At 37.6% G+C, this 19,546-nt stretch overlaps 1 protein-coding gene across 1 annotated transcript; it reads right to left on the bottom strand.

Annotated features, from left to right (window-relative positions):
• Positions 1 to 274: 274 nt before the first annotated feature.
• Positions 275 to 18,157, bottom strand: LOC115423722 (apoptosis regulator BAX-like). The gene is made up of 6 exons (XM_030140723.1): positions 17,873 to 18,157; positions 17,610 to 17,640; positions 4,286 to 4,450; positions 4,057 to 4,195; positions 1,551 to 1,655; positions 275 to 1,340 (listed from the first exon to the last, which is right to left on the bottom strand). The coding sequence occupies exons 1-6, from the start codon at positions 17,898 to 17,900 to the stop codon at positions 1,197 to 1,199; spliced, it is 612 nt and encodes a 203-aa protein (XP_029996583.1). The 5' UTR covers positions 17,901 to 18,157; the 3' UTR covers positions 275 to 1,196.
• Between the last annotated feature and the right edge of the window lie 1,389 nt (positions 18,158 to 19,546).

Here is a 19,546-nt window from a genome sequence, read left to right as displayed (position 1 = left end):
GGACGACAGACGAGGAGGACGCTGCATGACGACAATAGCTTACAGTCTGTTGGCAGGTAAGCTAAAAATGATTCAGTTTCCTGGTGTATCTACACATACTGCGCCAAAACTCTTCTTCTTTGTTTGTTGTAACGTCCATCAACCTTAGTTTTTTGTTTGTTTTTTTTTATTCACATGACTCTAGTTGCGGAAAAAGGTCTTTCCATTGCAGTTTTGCATGATATACCAATTGCTCAATGCCCAAAAAACCACCTCTTGTCAGCACAAAAACTTTTAATCAAAAATCGAGAGTTATGGGGAAATTGTCGTTTTTCCATTAGGTAAATTTTTATACACAAGTTATAGTGGCACAATTTGAGGGTCAATGGAAAAGCAACTAATAACAGCATTCTAACATAGCTACTAAATGGGTGGTGGTGGTGCTGACCATTTACTGCTCACAAACAAAAGGCATACACTGGACATTGCTAGTTAGGGATTTTATGTCTCATGGTTATTCTGGGTAAAACTGTCATATATAGCATGTGTTTAACATGATTCATGAGTATAAAAATGTATGATAATGCATAAAAAAGACTCACTTTCCAATTTTACAGACAACATTGACAAACTCTACAATGAAGGCACAAAGTGGCTGATTTGGTCTTGTCACACTGGTAAAAGATGTGTCAAGGAAAAGTCATTTACATAGAGCTGGTATCAAACCTCACTAGTTGAATGACTGAGTCTTTGGTGAGTAAGTCTCATGACTAGTTGACAAATAGTCAACGGCAAAATTAGTCGAAGACTAATTTAATCGTCAAGTCTTTCGTAACATCATGCACTTTTGTTTAAGGAAAAATGTTTATTTTATTGCTGATTCTAACTCTTGAGTATTTAGTTGTTTGTTTAGCAAACTTTGTTATACATTCTAATTGTAGTGCACCAAATGTCCTTGTTAATGGAAAGAAAATTTATTTAAATAAGAGCTAAATTTTTTTGTGCAGTTCATAATATGACTAGCTGACTATTGAAATAATCATCAGTTACAGCCCTATTGTAAAACTGCTTTGGGGGAAACAATGCCAGAGATGTTCAACTTAAGAGTTGAATCTGGCACCTCTTCTATATGTGCTTGGTGAGTTCTTCTGGTTGTCAGCACCCTTCTCTTTGGTACCAGATGAGGAGGTAACTGGAGGTGTGTTTGTGAGTTTCCCTCAGTGCTGTCTGGTCAGCCTCCAGGTGATGACACTCCCCAGTGTAAGACCTGCTATGAAGATGATGATGAGGCCATAGCTTTGGAAGGTCATTGATGACACACTTCGCACATGGGCCACGGCCAAATCGGAGAAACTGTTAATCTGTGAGTCAAACACACAACACTGAGTGAAACTGGCAACATCCTCCTGTCTATGTTTCAATATTTACAGGAAGGAAGATTCTTCACTGCAGTGAACTGAGAAGCTCTATGGCTGAGTCTGGTACTTCAACAGCTCCCCCTACTGGTAAACTTTACAACCCTAAAGAATTGGCAGAATCTCCTAGTTCTTTGATTTCATCAGAGAACTTACCCAGCCTCCATGTTCCCGGATCCAGCCCAATAAGTTGTTTCTGAAGAATTCCACAGTCCAGGTGAGGATCTCTCTCACAGTCTGTGGAAGGTGAGCCTCCACCATCTGATGACAAAAAACATCGCATGTCACCTTCAACTTGAACCCCTAAAGATGCAGAGATATTTTTGTGTCGATTTCCAAGAGAATTCTTATCTACATCTAAGCTTTCCTAAGTGATTTTTCACCATTTATTAACATATTATCTTCTGTATTTTGTATTTTTTAGTGTAAGTCATGCATTTACCAGTATTTAATTTACTGATCATGTAGATGTTCATTAAAGCTTAAAATAAATTCAAAGGTTATTATATCAAACTGAAGAAAAACTGACTTTCAGCAAAACATATACTCCTAACCAAAATTTTAAGACCAGTTGAAAAACTGCAAGAATTCACATTTTGCACTGCTGGATGTTAAAAAGGTTCTAAGTAGAGTTTCAAAATGCAAAAAGAAGAAATGGGAGTGAGAGCAAAAAAAATTTGAGCAAGTAATTTATTAAAAACAACAATTAAACTGAAACAAGATGTTGATCAGCCGATCAAAAGTTTAGGACCACAGCTCAAAAAAAAACAGAAACCCCCCTAAAATAGAAATATAGGTTTAAAAACAGGACTCAGTAATGAGTAGCTCCACCATTCTTGTTGATCACTTCAAAAATTCGTCTCAGCATGCTTGATTATTATTATTATTATTATTATTATTATTATTATTATTATTATTATTATTGGAGTGTTTCCAGGAGGCTAGTGGGAACATTGCTCCAAGTGGTGAAGATGGCTTCACGGAGGGCATCCACTGTCTGGAACTGATGTCCATTTTTGTTACCTTGCCAACCATCCCCAAATGTTCTCAATTGGATTTAGATCAGGGAAACACGCAGGATGGATTGTCAGAGCGGTGGATAGTGATCTGTGATTGTCAGTGTGTGTGTATGTGTGTGTGTGTGTGTGTGTGTGGGGGGGGGGGTAGCTGTCCGTGATTGTCGGAGCAGGGGTAGTGCTCTGTGATTGTCAGAACAGTGCACAGTGAAAGTGAAACAAAAGATGCTTTACTATTCCTCTAACTCTCCAAGCCCACTCCACTGCCGTATTCAAAGACAGAAATCCTCTTTGCTTTGCCATCAAGAGTTCATAACAGTGTGAATACCTGACAGAAAATCACATTGAATTCACATTTTTGTGCAGATTTGGGTTTTTAAAGGCCATGGTCTTAAACTTTTGATTGTCTGATGAATAGCCTATTTCAGTTTATTTGTTGTTTTCAATAAATTCCTTACTCAAATTTTTTTTGTTTCACTACGGTTTCTTCTTTTTGGATTTTGAAACTCTACTTAGAACCTTTTTAAGATCCAACAGTGCAAAGTGTGAATTCTTGCAATTTTTCAACTGGTCTTAAAATTGTGTGCATCATTAACTGAACATAAACCAAGTATCTCCATCCACTGCCATTTACCAAACTACATGGGTTGTACTGGTGAATCACTGAGCCTGTTTACATGGCCATAAAACTTGATAGTTGTTAATAATCAAATAATTGTATTAATCAGATCTAATGCCTTTACATGCACTTCAGAAATGCGTTAATCAAAAACCCTGGTTTAGATGCTGCAGTCCATTATTGTATTTCTTTTGGGGTACATACGTACATAGTAATTGTCTTCCACTCACGTTTGACTACGTAACTTCCCTTTTTTTATGATTTCAATTGTTTTTACACATGCGCAGATGTAAAAGAATAAAATAAATCAGTTTAACCTGCATACATGCATGAAGACATTGGAGCATTGAGGAGAAATCCAGGTGTGTTAATTTGATTTCTCATAATCAGATTACAGCTATTATCTGATAAAACACATCAGATTATGCTCCAGAAATCAGATAATGATCGGAATCTTAGTGTGCATGTAAATGGGGTCACTGTTGTAGAAGATGACCGTATGAATGTTTTGTATGTATGTATTGAATGTATTTCCACATTCACCATGGAGCCTCTGAATGTCCAAATGGGTCAAATCTGATAACCATGAAAAGATGACAAACTGCATTTTACACTAGAGCTGCAATGAGTACTCGAGTAATTCAAGAACAAAAAAAATCCTTGAATCTTTTTTTTTTGCCTCAAGTATTCGTTTAATTATTAATTTCATTTAGCAGCTCCGGTTTGGATCGCTGTTCACCGTTTAATCTAACATAAAACCAGCTTTTCTGTTAATGCCCAAGCTGCAGCCCTATTTTTCACCAATTATTTACATGTATTGATAGGATTAGTGGATCCACAGGTATTAAATATTTTAGATCAGATTTTGGGTGGCGGTGGCTGTTTGGGTCTTTATGGGTTAAAGTTCAAATAAAGCTTTTTTTGGCTGCATGATCATGCTCTAAATGGAAATACACTAATGTCCCTGCATGAGGTCCAGTATTGAAGAGAAATTCTTCACTGCACAATTCAGGGTCTCCAGACTCACCCTGACAGCCAGCCTTCCTGCAACGTAGAAAAGCACTGCGATGTTCTCCCAGCTAATCCCTTGTTCGAACACTTTGTCAGCCACTTGTTTGAACCTCTCCCATCTGCATCCGGGGGCACGAGCCACGCCATCAATGCAACTGCAACACAAAAGATACCAACAAACATTCAGCTGTAGAGCTCTGTAGGACCTGTCAAATGCTGTCAAATCAAAGAACACCCAGACTCACTCTTGGAACTCTTTGTCACCTTGGACTTTGTCACCAACGATACGGATCATCTTGGCCAGCTGGGTCACCATTTTCTTCTCTTGCTCGGTCTTTACATCTACAGCCAGCGGGGTGAGGGGCGGGACTTCCTCTGAGGATACGTCCTTCAGCTCCTCCTCTATGACCCTGGAAAGAGGCAAAATTAGATTACATGAAACTTTAATCCCACAACAGGTAAAGTCACTGGTCAAGGCAGCAACAGGATAAAGTGCAAGAAAATGTGCCGCATAAACATAGTGTAAAAAACAGACAAACAATACAAAAAATTATAAAAGTATTCATAGTAAATAATAAAACTACAGGCTGTATATATTTTTACATATACGAAGTAGAATTGCAATGTCAGACAGTACTTGTCACTGTGTCAATATACTGCATTACTTCCTGTTGTACAGTATTAGCCATATACTGCATCAGAATATGTCTGATAAAGTATAATAATAGTTAATGAGATAGAATTTTACATGATGATCAATATTAATATGATGAAAGACATTTTTCTCGTGTCTTCAGGGTTTAACCCATTTGCATTCTAAAACCCTTCAGAAATGTTTATTCCAAAATCTTGGTTTAATGATGTCAATAAATTGTTCTTCTCTTTTCTATGGAATAACAAAAAGCCTAGAATTAATCAGAAAAAATTATCCCTACTAAGAGACAAAGGGGGTCTTGGAATCCCCGACGTGTATTTGTATTATCTTGCATTTAATGCCAAACATTCACTTATCTGGGGCTATAAAATGAGTAGAGACAAAGGAAGTTGGGACTGGCTGAAAGAGCCTCTGATTAAGGAGAAGAATGATTTTATGTCATTATCATCACTTTGGTACACTCCTGTTCCACCAAAGTTGAATAATTGCATTATTAAGTTTATCTGTGACATAAGTAGAGAAATTCATAAAGAATGGATATTATAAGATCCGTTCTGCCATCCCCTCCAATATGGAATAATGCTACTTTTAAAGCTGCCGGGTGCCCACTGGTGAATATGATATGGTATAATTATAATATTACAGAAATCTCTCAAATTGTAGAGAACAGAGAGATGCCGCCCTTTGATGGACTTAGAAGTAGATATAATTTAAACATTAACAGTTTTTTACAGTATATTAAAGTCAATTATTTCCAAATTTCCCAAAGAATATTTTGATTATAACTACAAGATTGATGCAAAATTTAGATCTTCATCATCTAACAGAGGAGCAGTCTCAGGTCTCTACAAACTGCTGCTTCACTCTTCCTCAAATCCTAACGCAAAGACACAGTCAACAATGGAAACTTGATTTTTACCTCAGCAGAGTGGGAAAATATCTGGGGTAACATTAAAACTATTTCAATGTCAGTCAAAGGTATATGGTTAAAAATTCTTCACAGAGCTTACGTTAGCCTACTCCTTATAGACTTATAAAAAAAAAAAAAGACCCAAGAGTTTCAGATCTTTGTTGGCATGAATGTAATTAAGTGGGTACTTTGATTCATGTGCTGTGGCACTGTCCTGTAGTCAAGTCTTTCTGGATAGATGTCTGCAAGTTAACTTCAGAGTTTATTAATGTAAATATTGCTCCATGTCCAGCAGTGTGTGTGATGGGGTACAGGGCTGAACAGCGAAAAACAAGACAAGACAGCTGGTTTAGCCTTTTTGACTGCGAAAAGAATGATTTTGTCAAACTGGAAAATTCATAAATCAAAGTGTTTATAGAAACATGGCTTTCTGAGTTTTTAAATCTCTTAGGTATGGAGCGAATAGCAGGTATACTTAATGACACTAATTTTAGAACTAAAACCATTTGGTACCAGGTGAGGGGGTGCATATAATCATCAGAAATATTAAGTTGAAAGAGTATAAGTTAAGAGCAATGAGCAATCTTCTCAGTTTGTTTTTCCTCAATCCTGATCCAGCCTTGTATAGGATATTTGGGTTCCCTTTGATAATTTAAATGATTATTCATCTAAGTTGAGAGTACTTGCACTGACATTTTATGTGAAAGATATTAACATTCTGTCTGTCTGGTTTGTTGTTTTGGCTGTTTGTTTTTATCATGGTTTAGATCTGTGTTTATTGTTGCCATGTGTAATTACTAAAATTAATCAAATGTGAAAAACAAAACAAGAATGTCTGATAAACTATAATAATAGTTAATGAGATAAAATTTTACATAATGATAAATATTCATTCATTCATTTTCTGAACCTGCTTTATCCTCACTAGGGTCACAGGGGTCGCTTGGAGCCTATCCCAGCTACATAGGGGCGAAGGCGGGGTACACCCTGGACAAGTCGCCAGTTCATCGCAGGGCTGACATATAGAGACAAACAATCACTCTCACATTCACACCTATGGGCAATTTAGATTAACCAATTAACCTATTCGTGCATGTTTTTGGATTGTGGGAGGAAGCCGGAGTACCCGGAGAGAACCCACGCAGACACGGGGAGAACATGCAAACTCCACACAGAAAGGTCCCACCCCCGTCGTGTTGGAATCGAACCCAGGACCTTCTTGCTGTGAGGCACGAGTGCTAACCACTGCACCACCGTGTCGCCCTTGATGATAAATATTATTATGGCTAAAACCATTTTTCTCCTGTCTTCAGGGTTTAACCTATTTGCTTCTAAAACACTTAAGAAATGTTTAAATGTTGTGATTTTATTTAATACAGTGCATCTGGAAAGTATTCCCTACAGTTTGTTACTTTTACATTTTCTTGTGTTACAGCCTTATTCCAAAATCGATTAAAGTATTTTTTACCTCAAAATTGTACACACAATACCTCATAATTATAATCATCAAAAAAATTTATCTTGTTTTCTCTGCACTTGCTTGTTGTATGTTGCTGCTGTTAACTGTGAAATTTCCCCACAAAGGGATAAATAGTCTCATTTTATCAAATATATCAAAAATTAAAACAAAAATGTGACATGTATATACGTGAATGTAGGGCTAGGCAATATGGAAACTAGAAGCACTCGGAGAGCGCAGACCTCCGCCAAGGCTGATCAGTGGCCCCCCCCGTGGGCCCCCCCACCCCCGATCACCACCAAAATTTAATCATTTCTTCCTTATCCCATTTCCAACAAACCCTGAAAATTTCATCCAAATCTGTCCATAACTTTTTGAGTTATGTTGCACACTAAAGATCAGTGTCCCCCCCCGTGGGCCCCCCCACCCCCGATCACCACCAAAATTTAATAATTTCTTCCTTATCCCATTTCCAACAAACCCTGAAAATTTCATCCAAATCTGTCCATAACTTTTTGAGTTATGTTGCACTCTAACGGACAGACAAACAAACAGACAAACAAACCATGGCAAAACATAACCTCCTTGGCAGAGGTAAAAAAACGTCACAATAATTTTTTTCATATCAGACAATATCGATATGCATTACAATAGAGAGAGAGAGAGAGAGAAATACATACATCTCAGTACTTATGGAGAAGTCCCTCCCTCCGCTCTTAGAACTAGAAAAGGATTCGGAGAGAGCAGACCTCTGCCAAGGTAGATCAGTGCCCCCCCCCCCCCCCCCCCACCACCACCACCACCAAAATTTAATCATTTGTTCCTTGTGCCAGTATCAACATTTGTTGAAATTTTCATCCAAATCCGTCCATAACTTTTTGAGTTATCTTGCACACAGACAGACAGACGGACAGACAGACAGAAAGACGGACAGACAAACCAATGCCGGCAAAAACATAACCTCCTTGGTGGAGGTAATGATCCCCCCCTTCGCTGTTATGTATTATTCCCCTGCTTTATTCATCTCCCCCCTGCCCCCATCTTAAGATTTATTGATCCCCAACTGCCATCTTATAAGCATCTTAAGTTTCAGTTATACGGCCGTATGATTTGCGTGTATTAGTAGTGCAGTAGGCCCGAGCCGGGCGTACCTCTGTGCCATAACTGGTGTAAACCGAAAGTGAAAAAAAATGCATTGACTGTCCGACTTCCGGCTTTTATGCCTCTGTTGTACACCAGAACCAAAATGGTTCGCACGCTACTTTTCAGTAACCCGGTCGCCCAAGTTCTCAGGCATATTTTCTCCCAAGGAAACACATTACCTCCCACTGTAGCCCAAACGCCTGTGCTGTGTGCATCAACTTAACTTGACATGGCTCTAGTGTGATTAGTTCGGTGTGGTGCTACTAAATTATACTTGGCTGTTCTCACATCTGTTAAAACATGGACGAAGGAATTCTATCAAAATTGTATCAAGCATGTCTCATATTTCTATCAAGGAAAAGTTATATTGTGATATATATCATTAGCGTTTTATCACCTGGCCCTACATGAATATGTTTTGGAGTAAGGCTGTAACACCAGAAAGTGTAAAAAGAAAAAAAAAAAAAGCATAGCGTGAATAGTTTCGGATGCACTGTAAGTAAGATAGTATTTGTTTTGATCAAAATCAAATTAATGAACAAATAACATGGGTGACATGGTGGTCCAGTGGTTAAGTGGTCCACTGTCACCTCACACCAAGAAGGTCCTGGGTTCGATTACAACACCAGCTGACAGGGGGGAACCTTCCTGTGTTGGGTTTACATGTTCATCCACTAAAAGGTTAATTGGTTAATCTAAATTGCCCATAGGTGTGAATGTGAGAGTGATTGGGTGAGTGATTGGTGTCTATATGTCAACTCTGTGATGAACTGGCAACATGTCCAGGGTGTACCCTGGCTTTGCCCATAGGTAGCTGGGATAGGCTCCAACACCGCACAACCCTCTCGAAGATAAAGCAGTTCAGAAGATGAATGAATGAACATGAGCAAAGTAAGCATTAAGGCTTGAGATAGACCTCAGGTACGTTGTTGACTGTTGATTGTTACCGTAAATTCTGGACTATAAGCTGCTACTTTTTTCCCACGCTTTAAACACTGCGGCTTATACTCCGACGCGGCTTATACGACGATTTTACCTTATTGCCTGCCACACCCCAGGGATGTAAATACAGTAGGTTTTCTCATATTACAACATTTTAACAACTTAACCTTTATAAAGTTAATATTAACACACACAAAAGGGGAACTTTTAAGGAAAAATAGTAAACCTTCAAATGTTAATATTGTTTCACAAATATACAAAACAAAACTCTGAATGAAAACACCCAATAAAGCTCTCCAGAGACCGTCATAAATTTAAAGCATCTCAGAATTAATGCGCACGTTGTGCGTAATGTTAAATGAAAATGATATTACAACAGATGTAATTACTTGTTTTTAATCTTTATATTTTAAAAATAAATTAAAAGTCCTACTCTAACGGAAAACAAAAATTTGTTCACTTTCAAGTGTCTTTCAAGTCATTTTAAGTCCGTGAATCCACAGCCGGCGCAAAAGCAAGTCAATCCCGTATCAGTACGAATCCAAAGGAAACCCCGATAAGTCCACCGACAAAAAAAAAAAAAAAAAGAAAGAGAAAATGTGCTTTTATTACTATCCTTTTATTGCCTCGTTTTTTGTCTTTTGTTTTTTAATCATCATATTTACAACGAATCAACCTATAGATATGACAGCAAGCTCACACATATCATATCCATTTACATGCAGGGAATAATTTCATTTGAACTCAAAGAAAACCTTTATCCAATTACCGTCCAGTTTTGACGCAATGAAAAAAAAGGTTCCACTCGGTCCCATAGACTCCCATAGAAGCCAGGCTTCAACGGGGAAATGCATTGACCATAGATCGTATGAGGAAACAGCGCAACGGGAATGTATGAGAAGTGCACAACATCGAGTCTGATGATTTGTGATAAAGCTGATTCTGAACGAACTCGTCTGTGAGATGAACGTGTTTTAACACATGTATAGTCAATGAAATGTCAACACAACCAAACATATTTAGCCATTTAATTTTCGTAATAATAGGGGAAGCTGGGCTTCTCTTGCAGTCTATGAGAAATCGCCACTGGTGGACACCCGCGGCTTATAAACCGGCATGGCTTATACGTGTACAAAATTGATTTTCTTTCTAAAATTAGGGTCTGCGGCTTACACTCAGGTGCGGTCTAGAGTCTGGAATTTACGGTACATAGTTTTCATCTTGTTCCATCTTTTAAAATTAATTTAATTGGATTTGTCAACTTTCATTCACAAACAAAACACAAGTTTAAATCTGAACAAACAATGATTTACTTTTACTGTGAGAATTATTTGTAATAACTCATGAGGAATCATGTGCATTGTGAGAACATTTTGCTTATATTGTTAGCACTACAGAGGATATGATACCACTGCATTTTAACACTGCTTTTAGATGTAAGAAATCAATAAATACAGATTTATGAGCAGTAAAAAAAACACAAACAAAACAAAAAACTGAAACAAATAGTCATGCAAACATCGATACTTGAAAAATCTGTCTATTTATGCAAAAACAGAGAGAGCTTAGTCAAAATGAAGATTGAATAAATGTGATGAAATTTGATTTTTCAAGTTTTACATCATCTAAAATGGGTGCTTTTTAACAACAGAGCACATGGAAAAATCTGTACAGTAAAGTATTTTTTGTTGAGATAGCTCAAATGTTTCTAATGTTGTCTGTCACAACTTGTCACAGTAAAGTATTTATTTCTTTTGAACACAATCATTAATCACATAATGTCTGAAAAAGTTTAACAAAAGTTAGTTCAACTGCACATTATGTAACATGAAAATAAATTATTTTATTTAATCTAAGTTGGATCTTTAATCCACATTTGTACATAAAACTTGTTTTACAATCTACTGACTTCAACCCATAAAGACCCAGTGCTACTTTTACGTCAGTTCCCAAATGAAATTTTCTATATATCTAACCTTTCTTAAGTGATTTATCACCATATATTTATAATATTATCATCTGTATTTTCTATTTTATCAGTATAAATCAGGTATTTTCCTATATTTAAAGCTATACCTACAGATGTGGCATTTCTCACAGCACTTAGTAAAAGTTTGAACATGAACAACCCGCCTCCCTCCAAAGCCCCGCCCGCTCATCCCAAGTCACCAGAAATTGATGTATGGTCAGAGCCCCATAGCAGCACTTTTTGACATAGGGGGGTACCCCTTCCGCATTGAAATTGGCGGCCTGATAGAATGGCATGTAAATCCCTCAGCGTCATTGAGCTCTGACGCTCCCTCCTCATACCTGATGCGCGTGGTGGAAGCGGAGGTGGAGGTCCCGTCCACTTTGGTGTGTCCGCGGATCCCTCCCTCAGTAATCAGATACATCATCCACCTGCCGCGGCCCCTGTTTCATCAGTAGACCCTGTATTTAAGGGTGTGGTCTGTATTTAAGGGTGTGGTCTGTGCAGCGCTGGGTCAGTGTCTTCAGCTGATGAGATGCTCAGGCGATGGGCGCGTGCACAGTGAACGCGTGGCCTCCGCAAATTTTCCCTGGACATTTGAGGTTTCATAGTCCGTACACTTATCATCCTACATAATCCTACATTGTGTGACACCAAGTACATGTACCTGTATGAGTCCTGCAGTCATAAAAGCTGAGCTTTGTGCAGGCCTGTCTGTTTAGTCCAGTACACCAGACTTCTAGACTTTTATCTCCATCCTCCATTCATCGGACTCCTGTTTGTTCTCCTTAGTTGTAGTTTCTGTTAATAAATCCGTTTTTTCCCTTCATTTCAGTCCTATCCAAACACATCCTTAGACAGTAGACTGTGGTCAGTGACAGGAGGCACGGCGCAAGTGAAACATCAGATTCAGAGGGACACATATTGGATGCGGAGAGCGATAATGGATCGGATGCTGGACGGCCGTAATGGATGATTGACAGGAGGCTCAGTCAGGTTCGGCCAATTATTTCATTCGGACCGAATAAAATGATTGGTCAGACTTTTATCAGAAATATATGAGAATTAAACATTTTTGAGTTTCAAAACCTGGTGGATTTCTTTTACATTTTAGTTTGACACGCTTATTAGGAGCATTTTAAGATGACAAAAGAAAAGTGTAAAAATGCCACATCATACGGTATAGCTTTAATTCACTGATCATGTAGATGTTTGTAAAAGCTCAGATTAAAGTTGAGGATTATTTTATCAGAAACAGAGAAAACTGCAGAAAAAGTGACTTTTTCTGTAATAGATATAAACTGAACATAAACCCAGTGTGCCCATCCACTGCCAACTCCACAGGTTTTACTGGTGAATCAATGTTGTAGAAGATGATGGTGTTTCCACGATATCTACGGAGCCTCTGAACATCCAAATGGGTCATTTCTGATGACCATCAAAAGATGAAAAACTGCATTTCACACCAATTATTTACATGTATCGATAGAATAAGTGGATCAACAGGTATTAAAGAGTAACATTAATAGATGGTTTTGGTCAGCGGTGGATGTTTGGGTCTTTATGAGTTAATATTTATATTTCTTTAATTTCCAAGTAAGTATGGCAAATTGCGTTACATTTATATACACAGTAAATGGTCACTTTGAGCGAATACTGATTTGACTTCTGATGCAAAATTACACAGAGACCCTAGGGCTGAATAAGTGTGATAAAAATTTTAGCTTTTCCAAGTTCTGAATAATCTAAAATGGGTACAGTTTACATATAAAGATGTACGTCAACAGAGAACAAGGCAAAATCTTTAAAATAGCTTTTTTTTTTCAACATGTTTGGGGCGTTTCACACAGAGGTATGGGAGCTTGATTCACTTCCTCAAAGTTTAGTTTGAGGAAGTGAATCAAGATGAGTTTGTGGTCAAACTCCTATGTTTATGTGACTCAGATGTCACTGAAACACCTCTCACTCTGGTTTAGCATTAGTCCCAGTAACACATTATTAATACTATTGCATGATCTAGGTTTGTATCACATTTACATGTCATATGTTCATCAGCACCTGAATGAAGACTGTTCGACTACCTATTATGGCCAGAATTTAAAAGATGGAAGGCCATAGTTTTTTCCCCTTTTCCAAGAAAATCTAAAAGGACTTATTGGTCCCAACTAGTGATGGGCGATTCACAAACAAATCATTCAAAATAATCAATTCATTTAAGTGAACATGTTGAATCAATTCGTGAATGCAACTGAATCAATTCAGCAGTACTTCGCTATTATTTTGTTTATTATTACATGAACTAGTCAGACTCACTCATTAAGTCAGAGGCAAAAGTGCTGTGTGACACACCATGCAGCAGGTAGTCTCCACAGCAAGATCTCTGAATTTAATGCGAGACTTAGTTGCCGGTGATGGATGGACCAAGCCAAGGTAGTGAATGAAAGGACAGCCGACTTGCTGATTCGAGTAGGGCCGAGTCGGGAATTGTTCACAAATTCCTGAATTGTTCACAAATTGCTGAAATGTTCATGAATTGCTGAATTCTTCATGAATCGATGACTCTCTGAATTGCTTCGAGAATTGCTATTGCTAGTCTATTGAACTGCTGAACAAGACTAGATACCCCTGCCCTAAGAAGACAGGACAGAAGCCATATTAAACTATGATCAAACAAGGTGAATGTAGCAATCTGATGTCAACTATTTTTGTGATATATAAAATGTTGAAGTTTAATTGCAAGAAGGCACACTGATAAAATTAAATTAAACACACAAAGCACAAAATTATCTTAACCTCCTAAGACCCAGGAAATGTCAGCAAAGTACAAGCTTTTTTTTGTTTTTTTATTTTCAATAAGTGCCTATATTGGAAACATCATGATGCAACAGTTTTTTCAGATGCAGTTTTTAAAATATTTATGGAATGTCCTTTGTGATGGACAGTTTTCTTTTCTTTTTTTTTTTGTATAAAGTTGTGAAACTCTTGTCCACAAATGTGTACAGAAAACCAATAGCTGGGTCTTAAGAGGTTAAGCAACATTAGATAGATAGATAGATAGATAGATAGATAGATAGATAGATAGATAGATAGATAGATAGATAGATAGATAGATAGATAGATAGATAGATAGATAGATAGATAGATAGATAGATAGATAGATAGATAGATAGATAGATAGATAGATAGATAAAAGTCAAAAGCATACTAAATACAATTAACTACTGACAAAGTACATTCGGAATCTGTTCGCAACAGATGAAGAATCGAGTTAGTAAAAAGTTACAAAGTAAAAAAATCGGTCTTCCCATCACTAGTCCCACTAGTCAAAAACTTAAAACAATCTGAATTAGACTGTATCATGTGTTTCTGTATTCCCAAATGTTAAAATATAATTCCATGCATTGAGTTAATACTTTCTGGTCTGTGATGTTTTTCTCTTACCTTCTCTTATCACTCATGAAATTTTATGTTACCTGGACTAGCCCTATTCAGATGGGATTAGTTTTACATAAGTACGTGTGGTAAAGTAATAATTGCCAGAGATTTTAGTCCCATCCCAATGTGCTATGTCAGTAATCATTACCGCACAATGTCAGTGAAGATTACCGTGACTTTTACGTTCTGTAAGACGGTCCAGGAAAATGACCGCAGGTAATACTAATCCCGTGCGAATAGACCAGTAATTCATGTGTAGCTATTACATCATATCATGTTTATAAGTGGTTTTTCATGGATTTTCAAGCATGGAGGCCCTTGAAGAAGCACTCAGTTTTCCAGTAGACAGTCGGACAAGTGCATGTGAAACCTTGTCACCCCAAGTCTTAGGTTTGGTTTCTCTAGTGGCAACACAAAGCATTTGTTGCACATGTAGTTATTCAATAAAGGTACTGTTCACACACCACAAATGTGTGAGTACATTTAATGACAATCTATAACATAAATATGGGAACAACTGGATTTAACCGATTGGGTTTGGACACAAACATTGAAGTGCTTGTAGGGTTCGGTTGCAACTGTGTTGGGCACAGGTCAGGTTCGGACAGAAATATGTGGCCCAAGTAGGGCTCTATTCTTGATACTCAAACCTAATTAGAAAGCAACGTTATACGCACATAACGACAGGAGGGGATGGCGGTGAGTGAATGGATTTACCCCTCCCATTTGTGGTAGTTTGACTGATATTTCTTATCCCATGCGAACTGATCATTAATATTACCGATGTCCTGTGGTAAAGTGGCATTACACCACGTGCCCATGTAAAACTAATACAGTCCAAATCGTACTTAAGAGCAAAATATGGGAAAACATTGGTGCATCCCACAAATCTATGGGTAATAATGAAATGAAAAAAATATGTAGGATACTAACAAGAAAAAATATGTTAGGGTGCTGTTGTGGGTGAGAATGTGGAATTCTTTGGCAATGGAAGAGAAGAGCTATACATATATTTTTCAGTTTAAGAGGTTATAAAAAGAGAGGATAGAGAAGCTTTATAAAAGCATGTAATGACATAATTTCACTAATGGATTTTGGATTTGTTTTATTTTCATTGACTATCATGTAAACTGTTTGCTTTAATAGCTGTAATGGCAACTTATCTGATGTAAGCACATGTTACAAGAAGGGGGCTGGTATTATAAGTTTTCTTCATCCTGCTCCTTTCCAATCATATAGATTGGAATAAATAAATAAAATGAAATGTTAGTATAGGGTTTCTTGCATGAGGTGCAATAAATAGCATAGGCACATCTGTTACAGAAACAGGTATCTGAATCCTGCAGAGACCAACCAGCACAATGCTACCTTCCTTAAATGAGTCATAGGGCAGCATGCATGGTTTACAGCAAGTGTGATTTACTGGAAAATGGTCACTGCTGATAAAGTGAAACAGAAACTTTTTTTTTTAAACCCATAAAGACCCAAACATCCACCAACAACCAAAAACATCTACTGACTAAAATGTTTAATACCTGTTGATCCACTAATCCAATCAAAAAATAATTGATGTAAAATGCAGTTCTTTATCATTTCATGGTCATCAGATATGAACCATTTGAATGTTCAGAGGCTCCGTAGTGAATATGGAAACACCATCATCTTCACCACCTTCATCATCATTGACTCACCAGTAAAACCTGAGTAGTTTGATAAATGACAGTGGATGGAGACACTTGGTTTTACATTCGGTTATTGATTCCTTTACTGAAAAAGTCACCTTTTCCTCAGTGTTCTCTATTGTGAGAACAGCTCCACAAACAGCTTGTGACCTAAGGGTTGCCAGTTCCATTCCCTGGACTCGCAGAAAAAAGTTGTTGGCTGATGTGCCCTTGAGCAAGACACTTAACCCCCCCATTTGCTCCCTGTGCTTGATATAGCAAGCCCACTCCTCCTAGCTTGTGGTGTATTCCTTCATGTTCTAGTGATGGGTTAAAAGTAGAAGGTTAATTTCAGTGTGTGGTGCGTGTTTATATACTTACAAATGAAGAATCATAATCTTGATAACCTTTGAAATTACTCTGAGTTTTCATGAACATTTAAATTAAATATAAGAAAACACATAATTTACAGTGGAAAATGCAAAGTACTGGAAACCACATTATAATAAATGGTGATAAATCACAAAAGTTAAACAGAAAGAAAAAATTAATTTGGGAACTGCCACAAAATAAACACTGGGTCTTTATGGGTTAATTAATTTTTCTGTGTTCTTTTTTTTAAAGAAATGTTAAGGAACATCAGTTTATTTTTAGATGTGTCTGCAGCTCTGGTTTCTAAATACTGGACTAAATATGAATATTATCCAGGAGTGTATTGATTTTGTTCCTGCATCAATGTGACAGAGTGATCAAATTAGTAATAGATGGATTCACTGATCAACTTTTATTTACATAAAACACTACCATATTTCAGCTTTTGCAGTCTATTAGCATTTGTTTGTTTTATACGATAAAACATTTCTGTTTTCCAGACTACAATGAAAATTAGAATTTGACCGTTTTTTTGTGTCTGACATTCAACAGGCTTCATGACCATCATATAAATCAGTTAACTCAAAGCAATAACCCTTTGCCCTCTTTGGGCATTTTTGCATATTTTTCTCAGTTTTTTTTTTTTTTTTTCGTTATCATTTTGTCTATGTTGCAGCTTGTGGCATGATTTGAGCAAGAACTTTTCTTTTTAGTCAGATATATCCAAGAATCTAATCACCACCAATGCCCCATACCCCTAAGTATTTGTTATATGGAAATTATTAGATGTTTAAGCTGTATTTTGTTGTTGACATAATAAAATAATTTGAATAAGTAAACTGGCATATACAGGATTACAATCCTGAAAATGTTTGAATGTATGTTAGTTTTGAGCAGGGCTGACGTTGTTAAAGAGATTTATGGGGGGGCGGGGGGGGGGGTTAAAGTTTTTTCGTGCATGTACATTTTTGCAGGTAGTAAATTTGAGGATGGCACAAGGGTTAATAATGAAGACAGACTTACTCTTTGATCAAGGCTTCTCCAATCCGTTCATCTGTGGGGGAACAAACAGATATTACTATGTATTAACATATTAACAGACTACTTTCAGAGAGGATCGTTTGCTCAGATACTGTAGCCGCTAGCTTTAGCAGCTACATGGTTCCATTGTCACTACGCCGTCGCAGGCTACAGGAAAAGCTACAAAAAGTTCGACAGCAATGGTACCAGTCTATTTTTAACAAATGATCTGTATGGGAGGCAAGTAGAAAGCCTGTCAAACTTACCTGACATGCCGTTTCCTTCACACGACATGGTTTAAAAACGCAACACCAACTTTTAAAACCTACCGCGCCTCTCTTATCCCGCTCTCTAAACAAATGAATTAAGTTTTAAAAATTAATCCAAAAGTCAAAATCATAAAATCTCGGTGACAGCGTTTCTGGATAAAGAACAAGCCTTCACGAAATGATGACATTCGCAAATAACAAGAGCGAAAGTACAGTACAAGTTGTTTCAAGTTAGTCGGATGTTAAATGATGGCGGCAGCGGTGAGACGGACCAATGGGCGGTCTAGTGACTGGTCCCTCCTCCAAATATGTCCGTCAGGAAACATGAGTCATTTACGTTATAACCCCTATTTTTACACTAACTGGGATGGGCAAATGATACAGAGGCTTTGGAGTTTGTGTCTCAAAACACCACTGTCACGTGACCGATGACGTTCAAAGCTTCGGTCGTCATCGTTACTTCACTTTGCACTTCAGTGCTTCAAAATGCTTCAAAGTCTTTCATACACTCATAGTATTTCAATCGGTTTCATTGGCTCAGGACGTTTCAATGTGTCCCCAAATAACTTACAAAACATTAGCTTTAAAGGGATTCTTTATAAAAACTGGAGTAAAACACCAAAAAAACAAAAAAAACAAGATCTTTCTGAGTTCAACCAAACACCGTGATCAGCTGCAAAGCAGGAAGGATCTCTTGCACTGTTATGGAATTTTAGTATACTTTTTAAATGAAGCTTAAAACTCTACATGAACCTGAACCAACATTTAACCCATCAAATTCTATCATTTAGATTTATTCTTTGGTTTAATCAGGAATATGCTTTAGAGTGTGAGTGAGTGTCTGTATATGAAGGTTTTATTCTCCCAAAACAACAAATGCTTTGCTAAAAAACCTTGGTTGCACTTCTAAGTGTCTAACATACATAATTTAATTTAATGTGTAAGGATGATGTAATCATTATTAACGATAAATGAACAAAACACATCAATGACTACACTTTCTGAACTTTTATTGCTGTCATGTGATTTGAAACAGGGTCAGAACTTCAGTCGTGCTCTTGAGAGGTTGCTGACTTCAGTTGTCCACTAGATGTCACTGTTACGTAAGCCTTGAAGCTTTCTTCATCTGCCCTTGTGATGTTTCGCTCGAAGCAGACTCACGACACTGTGTCGAGCTTTCACACAGTTGTTTCGATGCCTCGCGTCATCAGGCGACAAATCACGTGACTCCTCAAATGAAGCTTCATTACGTCACATGCGTATCGGCCAGTGTCCTGTCGAGCCACCCTACCTGTCGCGTTGAGCCCCCAAGCGCAACTGAGCAGGCATACGCATGCGCATGACTCCTAAGCGTTTTCACAGTTTAAATGCCCATCGATTTGTGCTACCAGGCAGAAGTGAGTCATATTTGAACAGGTGTCACTGGCAACTTTGTCACTCCAGCTTTGAATGATGGACGGGGCTGTCCAACTCAAAATGCTTATAAATGTACACAGTCCCTCAAAAGTTTGTGGGAGGAGAGGTTTACTTGTATTACATAGTTTAACTGATTTGGAACCAGGAAGAGTGAGGTTTAAGGTAAGATTAGTATAACATTAGATTAACTTGCATTGGCACATAGTCATTCACACACTACACATGATTTATATACCTGCAGACACATACTGTCAT

This window comes from Sphaeramia orbicularis, chromosome 8, assembly GCF_902148855.1.
Source record: "Sphaeramia orbicularis chromosome 8, fSphaOr1.1, whole genome shotgun sequence".
Classification (NCBI taxonomy): domain Eukaryota; kingdom Metazoa; phylum Chordata; class Actinopteri; order Kurtiformes; family Apogonidae; genus Sphaeramia; species Sphaeramia orbicularis.
Note: the sequence above shows the minus strand (reverse complement) of the source record. Positions and strands in the feature narration are given on the sequence as shown.

Excerpts from the sequence above, each read along its gene's own strand:
- LOC115423722 (XM_030140723.1), bottom strand. The coding sequence starts at position 17,900 with ATGTCGTGTGAAGGAAACGGCATGTCAG. Across the intron at positions 1,656-4,056 it reads CAGGAAGGCTGGCTGTCAGG|ATGGTGGAGGCTCACCTTCC; the intron begins GTGAGTCTGGAG and ends TTTTGTCATCAG. Across the intron at positions 1,341-1,550 it reads TCCGGGAACATGGAGGCTGG|ATTAACAGTTTCTCCGATTT; the intron begins GTAAGTTCTCTG and ends TTTGACTCACAG.